At 41.6% G+C, this 19,977-nt stretch overlaps 1 protein-coding gene across 1 annotated transcript in view; it reads right to left on the reverse strand.

Moving 5' to 3' along the window:
* The window catches only part of gfra1a (gdnf family receptor alpha 1a), an 80,232-nt gene that overhangs the window by 52,872 nt on the left and 7,383 nt on the right, over window positions 1-19,977 (reverse strand). The window contains exon 4 of the mRNA XM_070915842.1: window positions 13,561-13,731. Within this exon, the coding sequence (XP_070771943.1) occupies window positions 13,561-13,731 (171 nt within the window). The remainder of the gene's footprint in view (window positions 1-13,560; window positions 13,732-19,977) is intronic.

Consider the following 19,977-nt stretch of genomic DNA (forward strand, 5'->3'; position numbering starts at 1 on the left):
AGCGCCTGTGGGGAGATCCACAGCAATCCCAACTTAAATTGACATTTGAAATGGGGGGGGGTGCACCTGATTGTGCATGTGAGTGTCTGTGTGCTCATTTGTGTCTGTGAACCCGTGTTTGTGTGTTTTATGTGTTTTCATCTACCTTTTAGATTGTATTTTTTGTGTCTTGATTCACACTGCTTTCACTGCACAGACGTAAATGTGCTGCTCTCCGTCCGTCTATCAGGCAGCTGATTAGATCTAGTGTCAGCGCCTAAACAGATTACTCCGGCAAGAGGCAAGCAACAAAGCAATAACACACTCCCAGCCTCAATCTGTTGCTTTTAACTTCATTTCACAAACAGACTCCTCTCACTTTCAATATCTGCACCAGCCTCACAACTGGGCTAAAATGCAACAAGAGCTTTCATTGGATGAATCGTCCTGCGACAGCTCACTCCCTGTGGCTCTCAGAGGGATGCATTCAAAGAAATCTCTAACCAAAGATATAATGTTCATGTTTTACCTGGCAGTAATCATCTGACTGACATGTAGCGTATAAAAACACTTCATTCAAATCAATGAGCTCACAGGGCAATCAACATGCACATAAGAAAACAGTCCTTAGAAAGGTCAGGCAAAGCAATGACAGGCTAACTTTAATCAGTGTGTCCACACGACAGAAACCAGAAAATACACACCTGGATGCTTCAAATTAAGCAATAAATCAACAAAGTCATTTCAATCTGAATTACATATACAGTACACAATGTGAGTTTCAATCTAAATACCCTTGAGAAAATGTTTTGGGTATAACAGTACGCCATAGCATTTTATTGCCACTTCCTGAGCAATATGGTGCTTGAGTTAGTTTCATGAATTCATTTGTTTCCCCTCCTGCCCACATATATAGCACCATATGGTACACTGTGGCCACTGCCACTTTTTCCTTTCTTGTGAAATGAACACAACAGTTGTTTTCTAGCAATACTCTGATGGTACATCTACAGACACCTGCCTAAAACAGAAGAGGGAGAAGATGAAGAAGAAGCAGAAGTCCATTTAGTTAGTTAGTTTTTTGGTAATCTGTAAGTCAAGACAATTTCTCATTATGTCATTATTGATCAGATCCTATCACGTCTTCTCTTCATCAATACACCAACTTTGCACCTCAGCTGCAATAAAAACATTTTTGAAATACTTTGACTTCTCTGTTTTTACCATTTAGGTTTTCTTTTATGCACATAAAAGAAGTGTATAAAACACATGCATAAGACTCACTTATGGTGTCAAAGCTTCCCTGCAGAGAGCTTCTCTAATTGGCTTCCCTCTCTCCAAGACAAATCAAAATGGTCGATAATTGGACCAGTGGGGGGTGGGCGGGCGGTCATGGCGGAGAGTGCTTTGCTTCATGGGATTGTTCTCTAATTCACTTCCTCTACTTGGGGTCTCTCTCTCTCTCAGTGTGCATTTACAGCCTTCATTTAGCTGCTGCCACATCAGGAGGCATGTCCACTCTTTGTCTGTCCTCTATTTCCTCACAACTGCCTCCTCCGTGCTGTAGCTACAGTAATGTGCTCAGATAACACTGGGGAACACAATTTTTGTTGAGTTAGGTCTGACAGCTGTTTTTAACTAGTTTTTGGGTGCGGAATCCAAAACTGATCTCCGTTTTTCTCTATCACGTCAAGTTTTAGAACTATAGGATCCCCGTTTTCTTAAAAAATATGAAAAATACTGTACTTAACAGATATGTGTGTGATAGTACTGACCTATTGGGAGCTGCACACACCTCTCACTGCACTGTCTCAATTGTGACTGCACAAACAAGTTGCCACGTAGCTGTAGATGAGTCCAATCGTAATCAGCTGGCTTACTACAGCTAATCAGTGGAATTTTGCTTATCTGGAGGGTAAGCTGTGGAGAAAAAACTTGACGTGCTAGAAAAAAACTGACTGCAATTTTGGAATCAGCATGCCAATTTTAGTTTTAATCAGCATAAAAATCTAACTCAACAGAAATTTCCCCAGTGTTATTGGAGTAGTAATGGAGTACTCGGTAAAGCAGTTCAACCTCTGAGTCTTGAGGCAAGATAGGTCTAATAAAAATACAGAGAAGCATGCTGCTGCCACAGTGGTGCAATAACTTTGTTTTGGCAACAAAATTCAGCGCCATGATCTCAACACCTCCCACTCCACATATCAGGCAACGTTAAATGCAATCCCTATAGTTTGCAGCTGCTTCTTATACTTAATCATAAATGGTGTTACATGTCAGTGGTGACTGCACTTGGTTTTTCATAATCAACAGTTGGCAGATGGGAAGACAATACATGCCTTCACAAAACAAACAATCTCTCTCTCCAAGTTGAAGGGCATGATGCTCAGACAGTCACAGCACACAAATGAATCTTCACGCTGACTTTCTGCAATTAACTTCACCTATGTCTGGGTGCTACTTGAGCTGCTATATGATCCAGTGTGTAGACAATCAGATTAGCTGCGGTCACAGCCAGACCAAGTCACATCTGTTCTCCATTTCCAGATTTATGGTTCACAAATCAAGGCTTTCCATACTAAGCCCCTAAAAACACACTGGGGAGAGTTTTAGGGTCTATTTCCCTCAGTAGAATAAAGGTATCAACAGGTTTCTTATTACAGTTGACTCTTTGAGTAAAACGTAACATTTAGTAAACTGAAATAAATGAAAACTAAAAATGGACTGAAATCAAAACACCTCCTTCCAAAGTCAACTTGAATTAAAAAAAATAGATAGATAGATATGTTCTCCTCTGCTGGTATTTTAACATGCGTGGTATGGTCTTTAACATATGTGATTTATAACAAGACGTATTTCCTCTTAAAGTTTGCGCATCATGAATCAACAAAGTCCCCGCTAACACCTATTTGACAACCAAATCCCCATATTCATTACCCTCCCGGCGACTAATGGTAATAAGAAATAGTTTCAGACCTTCCTCCTACTTATTCAATTCCTTGTATAAATACACCATAGGCAAGGGAGCGGAGCGCGAGCAAGCCTAGCATAACTGGCAGCCTGAGCACATAATCCCAACTACAACATGGCACAAAGCAGAGAGGAGGAGAGAACGGGATTGAGGGGAAAGAGGAAGAACAAGTGAAAAGGGGATAAAAAGGAAGGAGAGACAGCAGAGGTGAGAGGAGAAAAGAAGCAAAAGGGGGAGAGGACAAACAGGCAAATTAGCTTGTTGTTCAACTACAAAATATGTGTGATTAGGATTTTAACTTTACTTAAACATGCCTCCATGGTGATGTTCATTTGTGTGTGCTGCTCATTTGCATGTTTGACCTTTACTTCACTAATACAGATGAGATGCAGCCCTTTCACAAGCAACATTACAACTTCACACATCTCAAACAACCCAAAATAAAGTTGTTTCAGGAGAACTAGCCAGCTGCAACTCTGAAATATATGAAAACTGGAGCGTGTTACTTGTCTGCACAGCAATAATATATTGCGTTCCTATTTTGCTTTGCATTCCTGAAACAGTTGGACAATCCTCTGATATCACAGCTTTCAATAACCTTTTATTCAAAAAGTTTTTATGAATGACTCATCACTCGTAACATGTACAAAAAAGTTCAGATTCTAACCCCGTCAATGCTATTTACAACAAACTTTCTGCAGATGCAGAATGCAAACGTTCAATATATTTACAGTTGCAGACATGGCTGCAGACCTTTGGTAAAATGAACAGAAATATAAATACATTTTTTAAGGAAAAAATTATGTATTTAAAGATCTATGAAAACACTCCCTAAAATATATGAATTTAATGTCTCTTATTCCCCTAATTTGCAATACCAGGCAGCAGGCAGCTTAAAATCGAGTTATTAAACCACGTAATACAATAATGTAGGAGCTGGCTGAGGAGCATAGGCAACATATACCACACTTTGCTGTTTTAAATTTCAAATCCACTTGTTCTACCCCTTACAGTTACTACTTCCATGCACATTTCACCTTAATCTTGAAAAGTTTAAGGGGCTTGAAAGTTATACAATTAAAGAGTTCTGTTCCCTTGTGAAAGTGAAGCCAAATTACAAAAATGACCTCAGACTCCATCGGGATCAAATTTGCTCTTGTCCAACAAATGAACTGGTGCATTAATATATACTTTCACATTCATTTACTCACTGCAGGAACACTTATCTCCATAACGCCACTGCAACCCTGAGGACAAGTGTTCTTCACATGCTGAAGACCTCTGATACATGTCAAACTGAAGTGGATTACCTCAATGCAAATATTAGAAAAAACATCAGCCGAGGCATCACGGGGTGACTTCACTGTTTAATTCATTGGTGAGTATGCACAGGGGCAGCTAATTCTGTCTGAAAGTGCATCAGCCAGACAGATGCGGATGAATTTACTTATCATATCGTGGCCTTGTTATTCTGGGGTGTAAATCTCTAGTCAGGAAAACAAGTCAAACATCTTAAAATGGAGTGTGGTTGAGTGTAGGAATACATTACTTTGAGTTACCACTTGTAAATGAAATTGGTTTCCTCGCCAGTCGTAAGCGCATTTGCACTGAGTACATTTCAACCTTCACTTCCCCAAGTTAAGATGCAGGAGCACCAGTGCTTTGCATGTAAATCTCTCAAGTTTAAGCACACAGCCTACGCTCGCTGGCTTGCTCTGTCTGTCTCTTTCTTTCAGTAACACACATACGCTCTCTCTCTCTCTCGCTCTGTCATACCCCCACATCTGCACAGCAAATCCAACTCTGACTTTAACTCTAAAACTCTATAACTTGTGTTTCCTGTGAAATACACTGTAGGGCAATTCCAAAACGAGTCACTGGCAGAGACGCAAATTCAAGTGTACACACACCCAAATACACACAGCTTGCACATACACTCATAAACACAACTGCAAGCCTAAGTCTCTGGCAAGTACACACACACACCTACACACACAAATCAGTGTTCACCCGTCATCTAAATAAGTTAACGTGCCAATATGTTTTTTTTTTCCAACTAAACCTCCAGTCTGTCATGTAAAAGCAGGTAGAAACAGAGGGGTGCTTACTTACTTCTGCGGAGAGCATATTGCAGTTATTGGAGAACTTAAATGAATGACCCAGGAAGCCCTTTGCATTATGGGTTAATCATGACATTCAAATAAATTAAAAGGAAAATGTAATAATATTTAATTCAAACCTCATTAAGACAATAAAAAAAACATTGTTGAAAATGAGAACCGAAACAAAGACAGAAGTTAAAACCTTTCCCACACTTATCTATGACCAGCGAAGGCAACGTCTGCTCCAACATGGCGTTTGTTGATTTAATGTGGTTCTGTTGAAATCCCACAAGTGAAACCTCCCCGCTGCATAAAAGCCACATTACATTACAAACTTGGCCTGTGACTTTGACCAATGCAAATTGACTACTGGTTTGAAAATGCCCAGAGTCTCAACAGGTTCAGGTCTGACAACATAAAAACCTGGATTTGATTTGCGTTACAGGACCACACACACAACATGCAGCCAAAGAAAACATACTCTGTTATGACAGTCACATGTCAATATACGGTGAGTTCTAAACCAAACCAGAACATTTCTCCAAACACCATATGCAGCATATTTAAAGTGTTCTGCAGCTGAACGACCACACTGTGGGTCCAAATGTCCAATATTTACGTCATTATCTCCTCCATTTTCCCCGCTCACAAAGCTCAATCTGCCCTACAGCACTCTGGCACAAGAGTCCTGCTGCCGTCAAGTGTTTCTCGATAAGTAAAAACACTCGATATTTTTCAGGACGACTGAAACAAAGCTGCACCAAAATACTCACTGTGTGTTTGTTGCTGATATACAAACTTCACTGGTGTGTCGACTGACATGAAGGCGAGTAAGTGAGGAAATTTGCATTCAACTACTGCTACTGCTCTTAAAATCATTAATCCATATTCCAACTACTTTGCAAAGTCTGTAACAGAGCTGGAGGCTTTGACTCAAGTCTAACTTAGGTTACAAAGATACAAGGGGTCTTGAGACATCTCGATTACTTGAGACTTGAAAAAAACAAAAACATTCAAGAGTTAAGTCGACCGGGTAAAATCCTGGAAGCACAGTGACAGGAAGTCCTTGCATATTCATGCTTAATGCTCTTGTTTGTGATTGTTTATAGTGTATTGTAAGCCCATTCTGTGCATGACACTATGGAAAAAATAAATTACTACTTACTTTAATCATTGGAAATGTTTAAATGCTGTGTCATTTCAATGTTCCGCACTCAGGCTTGCTTTAATTTGCCTATGACGACTTAGGATTTTACTTGGACCTGCTCTCAAGGACTTGAACGTGTCTCAAATAACCTTAGACTTGACTTTGGATATGCCCCAATTCCATGCTACGTAACGGTTTGAGTATATTGTGTGCTGGAAAAGTAACACAATTAAGTGTAAAGTACAGTCAAAAGCCTCAGTATAGATTGTCCTACAATGCAACGCACAAGGACACAGAGCAGCTGGTCATGGTTGTGGTACAGCTTCAAGTGCAGTGAACTTCCAAAACTGTGTACTATTACAATTAGAATATAGTATATATTGTGGACTAGACAGGTGTATGATGGGTACATCTGAGATCAAATCCTTTGGGTATGCAACCATTAGGAATGTGTAGGTTTAACGGTCTCTCTGAGGAGGAAGCGTTTTGTTTGTAATGTGATTTAGGTGAAACTGAAGACAAAGTCTATTTCATGTTTTATTGCTCATGATGATTTAAGTGCTCCCTGTTTTAGTGAAATGACTTTCTCCACCATGTTGGAACTGTGTATTTCATGTCTTATACCCTTAAAATTACAAACACTCCAAAACAGCTCTGGTTAGTACAAGCCAAAATATCGTCACTTCCCGCCAAAAGTTCCCACTTCTTTGCCAAGTCCTCCAGCTTGTCCTCAGGAGTGTAATGCAGCGAGTCAAAACAGCTCTGCGGTGTCACGTCAAACTGCCCACCAGGGCTCCAGCTGCCACAGGCTTTCCACTATCGCTTCATACTGGGAGCAGTGGGAAGGAAATGCCCCTGCTCATTTTTCAGTGCACAGAATGGAGCAGAGGCGGCACTTTGGCGGTACTACGTGAATATGTGTGTGTGTGTGTGTGTGTGTGTGAGTGTGTCAACATCACTGATTTAAACGGATATGCTCCACAGGCACGACAGCAGAGTATTGTGAATCACACATCAGGACACCTGGCTCTGCAGCACGCACAACAAGGCCGACTTCATGCTCACACACACACACACACACACACCCATGATGCACATTAGCGTGTTTGGCCACGCAGCCCTCTCACTGGTCCAATTGCACATTACGTCCCTTTCACCTCTCCCTCCCTCTGGCTGGACGGTGATAAGTCCGCTGCTCTCGGTCAATGTGAAGCTGTGAATAATGGATGAAGTACAAGTTGTGAGCGACCACAGCAGAGCGCTCACATGATGGACACAGACACAAAGAGAGACGTGGCAGGGACAGCAGGCATCTGTCTCTGCCTCTTTTCTCCCATCTCTGTCTGTTTGGCTCTTTCTTTATCTCCATCTCTATCATAACAAATCAGCAGGACAATACTTTATTCAGACTTCTGAAAAACAAATTTCACTCAGCAAGTTGTCTTGTCTGACAGCCTCCAGAGATCTGACCCTGGGTCGGCCAGCTTCACTGTTTACTGCCTTCTTTGACCTTAAAACCACTCACACCATGTCTGTCTCAATCTATGAATAATAGCAGCACCAACACACATGCACGCATCGCTCTCCATCCCCTTAAGGTGGCACGGCCATGCCAGCCTCAATTCTCATAATACTCTTTCTATGTGTTATTTCGAGCTCTCCTGGAATGCTCTCTCCGTCATTAGCCTTTCTTTTAGCGTGCATGTGTCCAAAGTACACGTGTGTGCGTCAGCGGAAATTTGAATCCGAGTGTGAATGCAAACGGGCGAACGGTCTGTGTGATATTTTGCGAGGTGTTTGTGGCTCGGTGCCAGTAACCTGTGGGGGTAGTGGTGGGTATCTTGCTACCGCCTGGTAAGTCGACTGCCACGGATTCCTTTGGGGCTCACGCCACGCTCAGTGACCTGTGCTGCTCTGCTGGAACAAATAACACAGGAGGAGGTGTGCGAGCGGAGGAGCTGAAGAGGGTCATGAGTAAATAAAAATTAGGATGTCAGGTTATTGAGCCTGCCCTGTAAATTTGCCTGATGAAGTTTCTGGGTTTATTGGTTTTCTTAACCTCTTTAAATATGTATTCTGCTAACAGATTAGTCCATTTATCTTCCTGGAGCTCTGGATCCTGCCTGACGAATCACTCATAACTTAATAATTGCATTCATTTTCACTTCAACTACACTTAGCAGTAATGAAATTAAATGGCTTTCTCTGCTTTACGCAAATTGGGCCGGCACTCGGGTACAAATGCAGAACAAGATTGAAATGAAAAAATGTTGTGTAGAAATGTGATAGATATGATTTTTGTCCTTTGAGGCAAATTTGTGACTTTGTACTATGTATTGTAAATCAAATTGATTTGTCATGTTTATTGACTTTCAGTGGAATCACATTGTGATTATATGGTCACTATGTCTCATATTTTACAGAATTCAGTTTCCCCAATTGTAATTTCAAGCAAACTGTGATTAAAATGAGCAAAATGAGTTGTTCATGTTTTTGTTTTGCACATATGAAGTAGATATATCGGCTGATGAAAGCTTGTCACAGACACATCTGTGTACATGTCAGCTGATAAGTAACAAGAAATTCCAGTGCAGAAAGGCCAAAGATATGTTGGTTGTAGTTTTGTGGTTTTTGTATAATTGTTCCCCACAATGTACTATGTAACTACTTGGTATTGATTTAAATTAAATAACAGTGTTCAATTGGAGCAATTCCAATGAATTGCCAGAGAAATCTTGATATTTCACTCAAAGCACAGCAGGTCACCAAAACATGTAAAAACGTGAAATGTGTTTACAGGCAGACATACAACTCAAAAAACTTTGGAGATAAAGTTTCCAACAATAAAGAAATAATAGCTGAATATTTATTTGTGTCGAAAAGGTGCATTTCTTTCCAAAAAGTTCCTCTGGAAATCTACTGATCATGACAACTACCTAAACTCAAATAATTATTGTCTAGTCATTTCCAGGAGACATACCAGGGAATTACATGTAAATTACAGACCTGTGATACCCAGTTTGTTGCATTATGATCATTTGGAATTACATTTTGCATATATTCACCATATTGTGATGTTTTGCGATGTTTATCAATTTCTGGAAAAGAATACATAATGCTTTATGGATTTCAGCATCACTCAGCAGGCAGTCAGCTTGGTGCACACAGCTTGTGGTATCTGCTCAGTGGAAACACATATGTCACGCTCATGAATTATGTACTAACTGCATCAATATAGTCAAATGGTGCTTTATGACTCACGACCAGTGACCTGTGCTGGATGCTTTACACCAGGAACATTTATATTCCTCTGTGACTGTCACCGTTTGAATGATGCTCACTGACCTTTATGTTACAGCAGCTGTTTGCAAACGGAAATATTTCATGCCTCTCTCTGTATGTATGATTGTTTCACCTTTTTCACCACCACTTCTCTCACTTCTTCCCATCTTTCCCCTCCCTGTATTTCCTGCTTATTTCATGCAGATTAGTTTTTGCCTTACGAGGTGCAATAGGTTTTCTCTAAAAATGCAAATTTCAAACATTTAACACTGTTACTGAGCTAAATAATATATTTACCCTACAGCTCTGTTTCTAATTAATCATCAGTATTTTATATTAAGGCTGTGAGAATTTTGCAAAGTTTCTAAGAATGGAATGAGAGGATAAACCCTCTGGGCGTGGCCCTTCATAAGCTCCTCTGACTAAGAATGCTGATTTAAAATAAGCTCTCTCTTTCAGACAGTCATGACTCATTCGGTTCGGGAAGAGATTTTCGTCTTCCTCATTTAATGATAACGCTTCATAAGACAGCGGGCCGGTGGCCAAATCTCCTGAGCTGACGAGGCCACAAGATGATGACAGTGTGTTCTGGGTGGTAGAGAGAATCATGGAGGAAGATCACAGGTTTGATCCCTGCTACTGCAATCACAGTCAAAGGTGTGCTCACACTGTTCTGCGGCTGTTCTTCAACTCAAATTCAAAAAATACTCCATTACAGGGTTGCTGCATTCATTCTACATTCAAAATTTTACTCCAGTAAAATGACTTCAGATTTGAATGTTTTAAGACCAGTTGAAGGATTGCAGGTTAAAAAATGTTGTAAAACGTCTGATGTGGTCTAAAGCACGCTGAAAGAAAAGTTGCAAGTTGCAGTCCAGGGTGAAGCTGTTCTCTCTGACATGGAGCTGATCTCCACATAACAACTCTGATGCTTTATTTGTCTTTTTGGAGAGGCATCTTTTACCCATCAATCACGTTTTTGAGTAAAGTAGTAAAATCATGAAGACTTTGATAATGTGCCATTTGTTTAAGAGAGGTCAGTTCACACAGTTCGGCAGGCAGGCCACAGCAGTTTTAGTTTACTTCGTTTAAGTAAATGGAGAAGGTTAGAAAACTATAATTACTTAACAGGTGAAATTTAATCTGAGACAGGTGCCCATTCTGTTTCTGTTTCACTGTCAACTTGAAACAAGTGATCCTCATAAAAGTGTGTAAAAGGCAATTCATGAAGTCCATTTATTTACTCTTTTCCAAACCCTCACGGCAGCACCTTATTACCTGGGACGATGAATCTCTTTAAATGACAATTCTGGAGAAACGGTATTTAAAGTTAAGCCCCCGGCGACATCCATATTCCTGTCAGAGAACAGAGGGATTGAAGTTTTTAATTAATCTGAACGGCAGTATCCCGGGGACAGACACACCCACGCAGGCACAAACCCACATAATGCAGACTGTAGCAGGGACATTGAGACCTGACAGGCGGAGAGTGGCGGAGCGATATACCGGCCTTTGCATAAACGTCTCTCTCAGACACTTTGTCAAACTGAAAGTGTCTGAAGAGGGGGGCGGAGCGTCTATGTATGTCCATTGCAAAGTACTACAGAGTTGTACTACACAGTGAAGGACGATACATTTACATCATCCTAAACACCAGATGCCCTTCTCAAACACCAGTGACCTGATAAAAACCATGAGATTATCTGTACACATATAGTATAATACTGTAGCTTTTGAGCTTGTCAGTGCTACTACAGACCACAGTGTGCATCTCTGTTTTGGCAGAGTGTGGATAGAACTACCAGTTTACACCAGTACTCTTTGCATTGCGTGGCACAGCTTGTGTCACCATACTTGGCCTGATGATGTCATTGACATGTTTTTTATGTAACAAGGGTTACCTGCCAGACACAACCTGGGGATGTTGCAGTTATGTAGTAGCATCCTAGAGCACCAGACTATCTGATGCTGCTGCTCTTTTCATTCTGTATTTTGTTTGTGGTCTTTCTGCACAGTGGAAGCATATTGGACAATATGAGCAAATATAACCACGCAACGGTAGAAATGTGTCCACCGGTACATATTTTGCAACACCGTTTCCACCGTGGGAGCTGCCTCTGTTGTATATTCGGGGCTGGAATCTCACATGATCTCACAAATCCAGCTGCCTCGCAAGGTAACATGGTTTGGGCAGCAGGACTGCTCACCATGTGAGAGCAACAGTTGGTGTAGGTGATGCACATCTAAGCCGTGGCAGCAGAAGCAGCAGAAGAGGAGAGGGACAAGAAAACATGGAGGAGGAGAGTAAAATTGTAAGTTCAGAGCATGATGTACGGTATGGTTATTTTAAAGGATTTCTTAATTGAATTTACAGAATAATTACTGGATCGTGATATAAAATGACGTATAGTGTGATAGAGGATTTTGGCCATATCGCCCACCTCTAGTACCGCATCATTGTTTATTTAAATATTCTATTAGCCTTCATTATATCTTCTCTTAATCAATGCACTAACTTTTTCACCTTGGACCTCTTTTGTACTTTTCACTCTTTTCATAATTTCTGACATTTCCACTTCAGTGTTTAATGCGCAAATTGAAAACATGCATTAATGGTGGAAGGAAATGCCCTCAGTGAAACTGAAAGAGAAAGGCAGGGAGACGGTGTGTGTTGCCCCTCAGGTTTTAGTCAGAACACACAATTCAGCATGATTCAACCTCACAACCCTATTGATGTAATCCCCCCTTTGGCAAGACTCGCAGCAGAAAATGTGTGTGTTTGCCAGTGAGTGTGCATTTCTGTGTTTGCTTCTTTGGTCAGTGGTGCATGCAAAAAGATGTGCAGCCATATACGTGATGGTGTTTGTCTGTGTGTGTGTGTGTGTGTGTGTGTGTGTGTGTGTGTGTGTACACATGCATTTGTCAGTGAGAAATGCTCATGTCTTTGCAGTCCAGTAAAATAATCTATTAGTATGCCACGTGCCTGTATCGGTGTGGGTGCACACTCTAGCTGCATATGTACACCAGAATTGAAATAATGCAGTGAATTGCAAAGTAATGACCAAATTCATTCACAAAGACATAGCAAGTTAACTTTTCAGTAGGCCGTGATGCAAAATGAAATATTTCCACCGCACCATCACAGCCTGCAATAAGCTGTTTTTGGCCATAAAACTAATGTAGCAGTCACAGACATTGACTGCCCTCTAAAATGGAAATTCATAAGTCAAAATGCCACAGTGGGAATATCAAAACATGACATATCCTCTGCTTCTTCTAACCCCCCCACTTCTCTCTCTTCTCGTCTCTTGCCACCTCCCCATTCCATCCCTTCCTCTCTTCTCCAGGGTTTTTCAACAGAGAGCACATCTGCTGTAGAAACTCTTCTGAAGGACATGTCAACCCTCCCTGACACAGCTGACTAAGCAGCAGACAGACGGACGGCCAGGTCGACGGTCTGACACCCCTCTCAAAATCTATAACTGGCTTAATCTGATACCAAGAAGGCTAAAGTCAGTGTGAACAGATCAACAGATCCGAGGAAAACTGAGCATGTTTGGTGCAGATGTGTTAAACTCTCCAGCTATTACCCGTTTATTTCAAATGTTGGTATAGAGGCCACCTGAATAATTTGGTGTTGGTCTGGCTTAGATGTGGTCTGCTTCAGGTGTAGTCTGCTTCATCTACACCAACTGCAGGAAACAACCCCAAAATGTTGTTTTCTGGGTATAAACTGACAGATGATATTTGATAACCAGCAGTTCTTCATGCTTGGAAGGTCCTGCATAAACAAAATGAGCCAAGAGCAAACCGTAGTGTGCACTCATGCTCAAATTCATCTGTTGAAAATTACTCAGAACGCCAAAAACATCCATGATGAAAAAGGGCACAGATACAGTAAGTTTGTTACTGTTCTTACCAAAGAACCAACTGCAGGCACAGTACGAGTTCAACTTCAGACACGGTTAACAATCTGACATGGAATCTGTATTCTGTGTCTGACTTTATCTCTAAACATCTCTTTATCTAAAACAATCATGCACGATCAAACACACACAAACACAACTCTATTTTGTTACCCAGTATGGCCCAATTGGGATGAGCTCTCCTGTTTCTACTGGGATCCTGAAGTTCCGTGGAGGAGGGGCTCCCTCTGCCCAGAGCGGGCTCTCTGCCCTGGGATACCCTGCCCTGGGCACCCCCCCTGCCTGGAGCTGAAGTGGCGGAGCTGCTCCAAGGTTCCCCACCCTCTGTAAGAGATGCGCTTCATTCAGGACCACCAACCAACAGCCATCAGGGGTCATCAGGGTTCACAAAGGTCACAGGGAGGTCAAGACTCCAAATGATAAAAGGGAATACTCACAGGTCAAAGGGGAAGGGTCAAACAAGAACCGGAAAGAGAGCATTCGGATCATTCAGCTGACGAGCAAAAGTCACATTCAGGGTGTTTTCCAGGTAGGCAAAGGTAAAGGCCGAAGGGGCACACAGGAGCAAGGTTTCAATGATTCCTGAGTTTCATAAAAGGAAGATTTGTAAGACCAGTTCAGTATGCTACAGAAGAGAATGAAGAAAGAGGAATTGTTGCCTGTAACATCGCTGAGGGAGTATAGTTCTTATCTGCAGCAGACATACTGAGAAGGTGCTCTAAGCTCTTTAATGGAGTGCCAGTGTCAATCAATGAAATCACAACTGGGCCAGATCATGCTCTATACCTGCCCAGTGAGACTGACATCAGTGATCGCTTGTCTTTTCTGTGTTTTTCCAACAAACTCTAACACTCTAATCAAAGCTGCAAGTGCTTTAAGTACAAATAAAGAGCCAGGCGAAACAACAGAACAATTTGGGTGGTGTTTACCTAGATTTCCCATTGACAAACTGCACGATCGGCACGGTGAAAGATCGCTGTTTAGCCCACTTATGTGTGAAGAGAGTGTACACACAACCATATCGATTGAACAGTCACGCTAGCCTCACATGAAACAAGCCCAGAATAGAAGCATCTGAAGCTGCCTGGCAAATTGGGGGCATGCAGTTATAGATTTTTAGTTAGGAGGACGGTTGTGGATAAAACAAATGCAAATTTATGTATCAATGCCCTCATTTAACATCTCTGAGAGCAAAGACTGGCACAGAACAAGAGCTCAGCTGGATGCTGTTTGTGTGTGTGTGTGTGTGTTTTTGGGTGCCAGCGGGTGCATGCATTCTCGTACATGTGTGTGTATGGGTGCGTGCACGCTCTTGGCTCTTGGTTGTGTGTGTGTGGATCTGTGTGTCTGTTTAAGGCCGTGTTTGCTTTTCAGGGATGCTGCTGTTCTGTGATCAAAAGAAGAGGCACAAAGGGAGAAAGGAGAGAAAAGAGGGTGAAGCTATTAAGAGAGGCGTTTGTTAGTTAGAGTCACTGCTTTAATCAGACGCACTGTGGCTGTTGACAAACATGATCACAGGGGACAGAGTGTGAATTCCAATTGACCAATAGGGACCTTCAAAGTGTGCTAAGCAGGAAACGAAAATGAATAATGGAAAATGCTGGAAAAACTTGCAAGAGGGACTTGAGATTCCCTGGAAAAGAGGTCCTAGTAGAAATTCCCCAAATACATACGGAGAGGGAAACCAGAAGCTTTGCATGATGACCACAAGCTTACCCAAATAACCTTTTCAGACATCAACTACAATGGAAGGTAAAACTTATTAATGATACACTACCACATCACTACATAATCAAGAATTGGGTGGAAGCTAGTTGCACTAGCAAACAGAATATTTATCATATTATAATAATGTACGGGGTATGGGCAAGAGTCATAAAAACAAGGCCTTAGCTTTTATGACTCTGCAAATTAAGGGTGTAACAAAACGAAAGCTTTTTTTGCAATATGACAGAAACAACTAGATGCGGTGACAAAAACATTACACTACATTAGCTTAACAACTATGGCATTGTTTTTTTTGTTTTTTTTACCAAATGCACACAATTATCACATGCACTGAATAAACTGCCTTGGCGTGTACAGTTGTACAGATGTTACACTCCTTTCATAAACATAAACAAAGAAGAACCAAGAAATCTTGATGATTGCATAACTACTACGACTATGCTAATGTTGTCCCCTGGTGACGTCTGATGGATTTAAACAACATCTCTGGTACAACAAGACTTGGGCATAAGAGGTCAAACAGTGAAACTGGCAGATATGATATATAATAAAAAATTTCAAGCAGGGGAAGAAGCATAACCTTACAAATCCACTTCTATAAAAGAATGAAACACTATAGCTCAGTCCAGTGCAATTTACTTTGGTAGAGTATGAAATTCTATTAAGACACAACGGCACAAGTGAAAGCCCTGACGGCCGGAGTCGAGGCAAGTTAATCCTGCGAGTTGACTGGGTGCAGCTGAGGGCTTAGAGCAGCAGCTTAACACAAGGCCATGGCTTTGGTGCACCTGCCAGTGGTCAGTCATGCCTCAGCCAGCCGAGCACAACACAATGTGATTAGAACAGATCGTAATTAACTACACTGTACAAAAACAATCTTCTCTTCATTGTTGATTCAAATGTAGTTATTCCCACATTTAAATGCATTTGAAAGAGATAAATATGTTAAGTGTGCCTACAGGCCGAGGTCTTAAATCTAGGCGTAGACAACCCTGTAAGCATTGATTTGGTCATTTTCAGGTTAAAACTCTGCTAAATTTGGCCAAAAGTACAAGTTCACATGGTTTTTCCGGCATTTAAAAGGTCTGCAGTACATGTTGAAATATAGTCATTGGCACGCTGTTGACGCTGTTAGGTGTCATCTATCACTTTTCCCAAATATAACTAAACAATTTCAACCTGTTTGGGTTAAAACTGGGCTAAATTTGGTTGAAAAGTGAAGGGATGTCTTTATCATTACAAATAATCATAGTTTCACTGATAAAATGGGTAATTAACTACTTTTCCACTTCCAGCATGCAACATCTGCCCAAGTTTACTTTGTTAACATGTATCTAATATCAGCCTAAATACATTTTGACACTGATTAAAATGCGATCCATCCTTCGCCTGTGAGTCGTGCCTGACTGCATGTGCATGCATATTCGTGTATAACTCTATCTGTGTAGGTGTCTGCAACTGTGTGTAAAAAGTTAATTGTCCATATTTGCATGCAGTATAAAGCAACGGGGGGAGGCAGACCTGGCACATGCTCCCTCCCGCTGATTTGAGCTGTCAACCGCATTTATTAACTATGATGAATCACCCCTCTACTTCACATCCAATCAAAGGCCTCTCAGAGGGACACAAATCTGGTCACCTTTAACTAAATGATTTTCTTGGCCCATGGTGCGCCAGCCAGCGATTGGACCGGCAACCTGATGATATGGCTGCTGTTAGAATTATTCTGCCAATGGCCCACAGCTGGATCAGTCATTTTTGAAACAGTGTGGTGAATTAAGTGGCCAGCTGACATGTAGCTGCATGGGGAAGGAAAATTTCTAAAGGGCTGGTTGGCATGAGGAAATATATAAATGAAGAGTTCTACAGTCAGTGATACATACAATACAAAGGTGTTCCCTTGACCTTGCCTTAAGGATTTGGATTAAACCGGAACTCGGTTCAGTCCCTGCTGCACAATACAGTACATTTTATAATGCAAGCTGACAGCTACCACTGAATCAGAATAATCTTTGTTCCACAATGTAGAGGAATTTTCCTTAAGCCTTGCTTTTCCTCACAAACCACTCCATTTATATCTAGCTAAAAATAAACTCATACATCTCTTAGAATCTCTGAATAGTTCACATTACTGCACACTTTATGCTGAAAATCAACTGTACAGAGATGAGACAAGGTCAGTGAAAACACAAATCCCCAACAGACTGTGTCCTTCTCTCAGAACACAAGTCTGGAATTGTACACCTCAAACCTCGCTGAAGGATAAAGCCTTTGATCCCGGCCTGAGCGGAAGAGCTTGGGCAGAAAAGAAGGAGGGAACAGGGGAAAAAGAGAGAAATCGATAGATTCTTGTAGACACAGCCTCAAGTTTCCAATCTAACACAGCGCTGTATTGATTAGGTCTCATATGAGACAAGGCACAGGGACAGTAATGTCGGCAGTGGATTCGGGAGTCTTTAACAAAAACTCCAGTGCAGGGGACAGGACGATGAGATCTATAGGGACAGTTTCTTTTTCAAATGCATTGAAAAAAACAACAGACCACATACTGTAAATGAGGACTCGCATGATGGATGAATGGATACAGCATAAGGATGCGTACCAGAAACATATCATGTCAGTGTACAACAGAGAACTTAAAGAGTAAAAAACAAGACCAAAGGTCTACGGCCACACTAGTATTACACACCAGATAACAAAATTGTGGGGCAAATACAAAAAAACTGAGAAACAACTGCCCTCCTGAGCTCCTTACCATAAGTGGAGGCAAAAAGAGTAACAGTAAAAGGGGTGGCTGAGCCCCAAATGGCTCCCAAAGCGTCAAATGTTTATCCTGAAGGTGGTGCCAGATCTAAGTCCCATCAACTGTACTTCATCAGCCTCAGCTGTACTCTGTCAGTTTCTTCTCTACTTAGACTCAGCTGCATTTGAGCTTTAACTAAGTATGCTCAAATGCTAACAATTACTATGTACCATGCTAACTTGCACCATGTAATGTTTAGCATGGTAGCATGATATGTAAGCATTAACTCAAAGTCCTCAGAATGAATCCTCTGAGGACTGTGAATATCTGTACCAGAAGTCACGGCAGCTGCCGTCGAAATATTCCAGTCTGAACTTAAGTGTTGGAGCGACCGACTGACAGACATTGCCATCCTTTAGACTGCTACAGTAGCATCACTAAATCATGTTGGCACATGTCCAATGTCTCATGAAGGCTATTTCTGAGGAACTGAATCATTTAGCTCACAAAGGTGAAGGAGCGGCTTTCTGGAAAATGATGCGAAAGGGTTTATGAGTATGTTGGTGAGGTCAGACATGCCTGCCTGTGACACCAAAACCAAACCAGGAAACTCATGACTTCATCTGCTGCACTGCTTATTAAAGTGGTAATGGACTGTTCACAACATTTAGATTATTTAAAACATGTTTGATCTCATGAATGTTATTTACAACATCCAGTGTGAAGGGAGAAATAATAATGAACACAAATGGCAAAAAATAGTTATTTTCTGACCGAGACAATCCTTGAGATGAAGGTTTCGTGTTCTTGATTGGGGTTTGCCTGAAAACATGTCTCAAAAACCCCTCTTGGTTTGTCTCTTGTAATCATAGTCCACCAGTCATCCGCTGTGTTGTCATATGTGCTCTTCTCTGACTGTAAAGACTATGACATCTGTGCACGTTGGTGTAAACCATCACTTGCGCAGGGTGTCAAGGTTTTAACAATCTTAAGGTCAGGACCGGTGCCAATCCCGATCCAGTGTATCGGATTTTTGCATCACAAGGCTAAAGGCTAAAAAAAGTGAGGAAACGCCCACCCCTTCAACAACTTCAAAGTAGACACTAAATCTGCTTGGTGGCAAACTGTGTAGGACTGTTTATATCCAGAGCAACTCCCAGCTACATATATATATATTTGACTGAACAAGCGTGAAGCAGGGAATGGCAGAAAAAAGAGCAAATGTGCTCAGTCAACCAACTCTGGATAAATAAAGGCAGAAAAATAAAGTTAAGAGAACAGGCAGGAAACTCTCTCTCTCCAAAAGATACAACACAATAAATTATGTTTCTACCTCTGTAACTCCTCTGCATTCCCTCCCTGACTCTATCTCGCATAACATAAACACACACACAGGTGCAGGCAAATACAAACACAAGCAGGGAAAGAGATAGCGGTAGACACTCTTATCTCTAAACATTGGCAGCTCATAATGAGAGTGACTTCCTCTGCAGCCAGTGGTTGAGTGGTGCTGACAGCCTCTCAGCCCTGCGTGTCAGCACAGGGGGATTTGAAGCGCTGCCTTGGCTTGACAGCCGGGCCACGCACTTACAGATGTTTTCACACTCACAACACACACACATATGCACACATCGCTGCAACTGCACTTCAAGGTTGACTTCAGTAGTAGGAGGGAGGAGGACAAGATGTGTTTGAAGTCTTGACACATGGAAGAGACACAATATTGAGCTTTGGTGTATTGGGGCTTAGCTTATGAGTGGTGAGTGGGTGATATACAGAGAGCTGCTGTACCAGCCAACTGGGAAGAAGACAGCGCTTAAGGAGAGAGTTTAAGCCAAACAGACATCAATCTACAGCGGCGGGGGAAAACAAATCATTACAAGCCAAAGAACACAGCTCCTCATTACTGCATGGCCACCTGTAGAAAATCTGAAACATGCACAGGTACATGGCTCCAACACTCAAGAAAATCTGATTTAGTTGAATTAACAGTTACCGATGCCCTTGACATGCAAGGACGGGGAAGGACATGGAGGAGAAAGGGTTTAGACAAATTTAAATGTCTGTCCACTACATCATACTTTGCTGTAAATCTCAAA

The sequence above is a fragment of the Enoplosus armatus genome, chromosome 12 (assembly GCF_043641665.1).
Source record: "Enoplosus armatus isolate fEnoArm2 chromosome 12, fEnoArm2.hap1, whole genome shotgun sequence".
Classification (NCBI taxonomy): Eukaryota; Metazoa; Chordata; class Actinopteri; order Centrarchiformes; family Enoplosidae; genus Enoplosus; species Enoplosus armatus.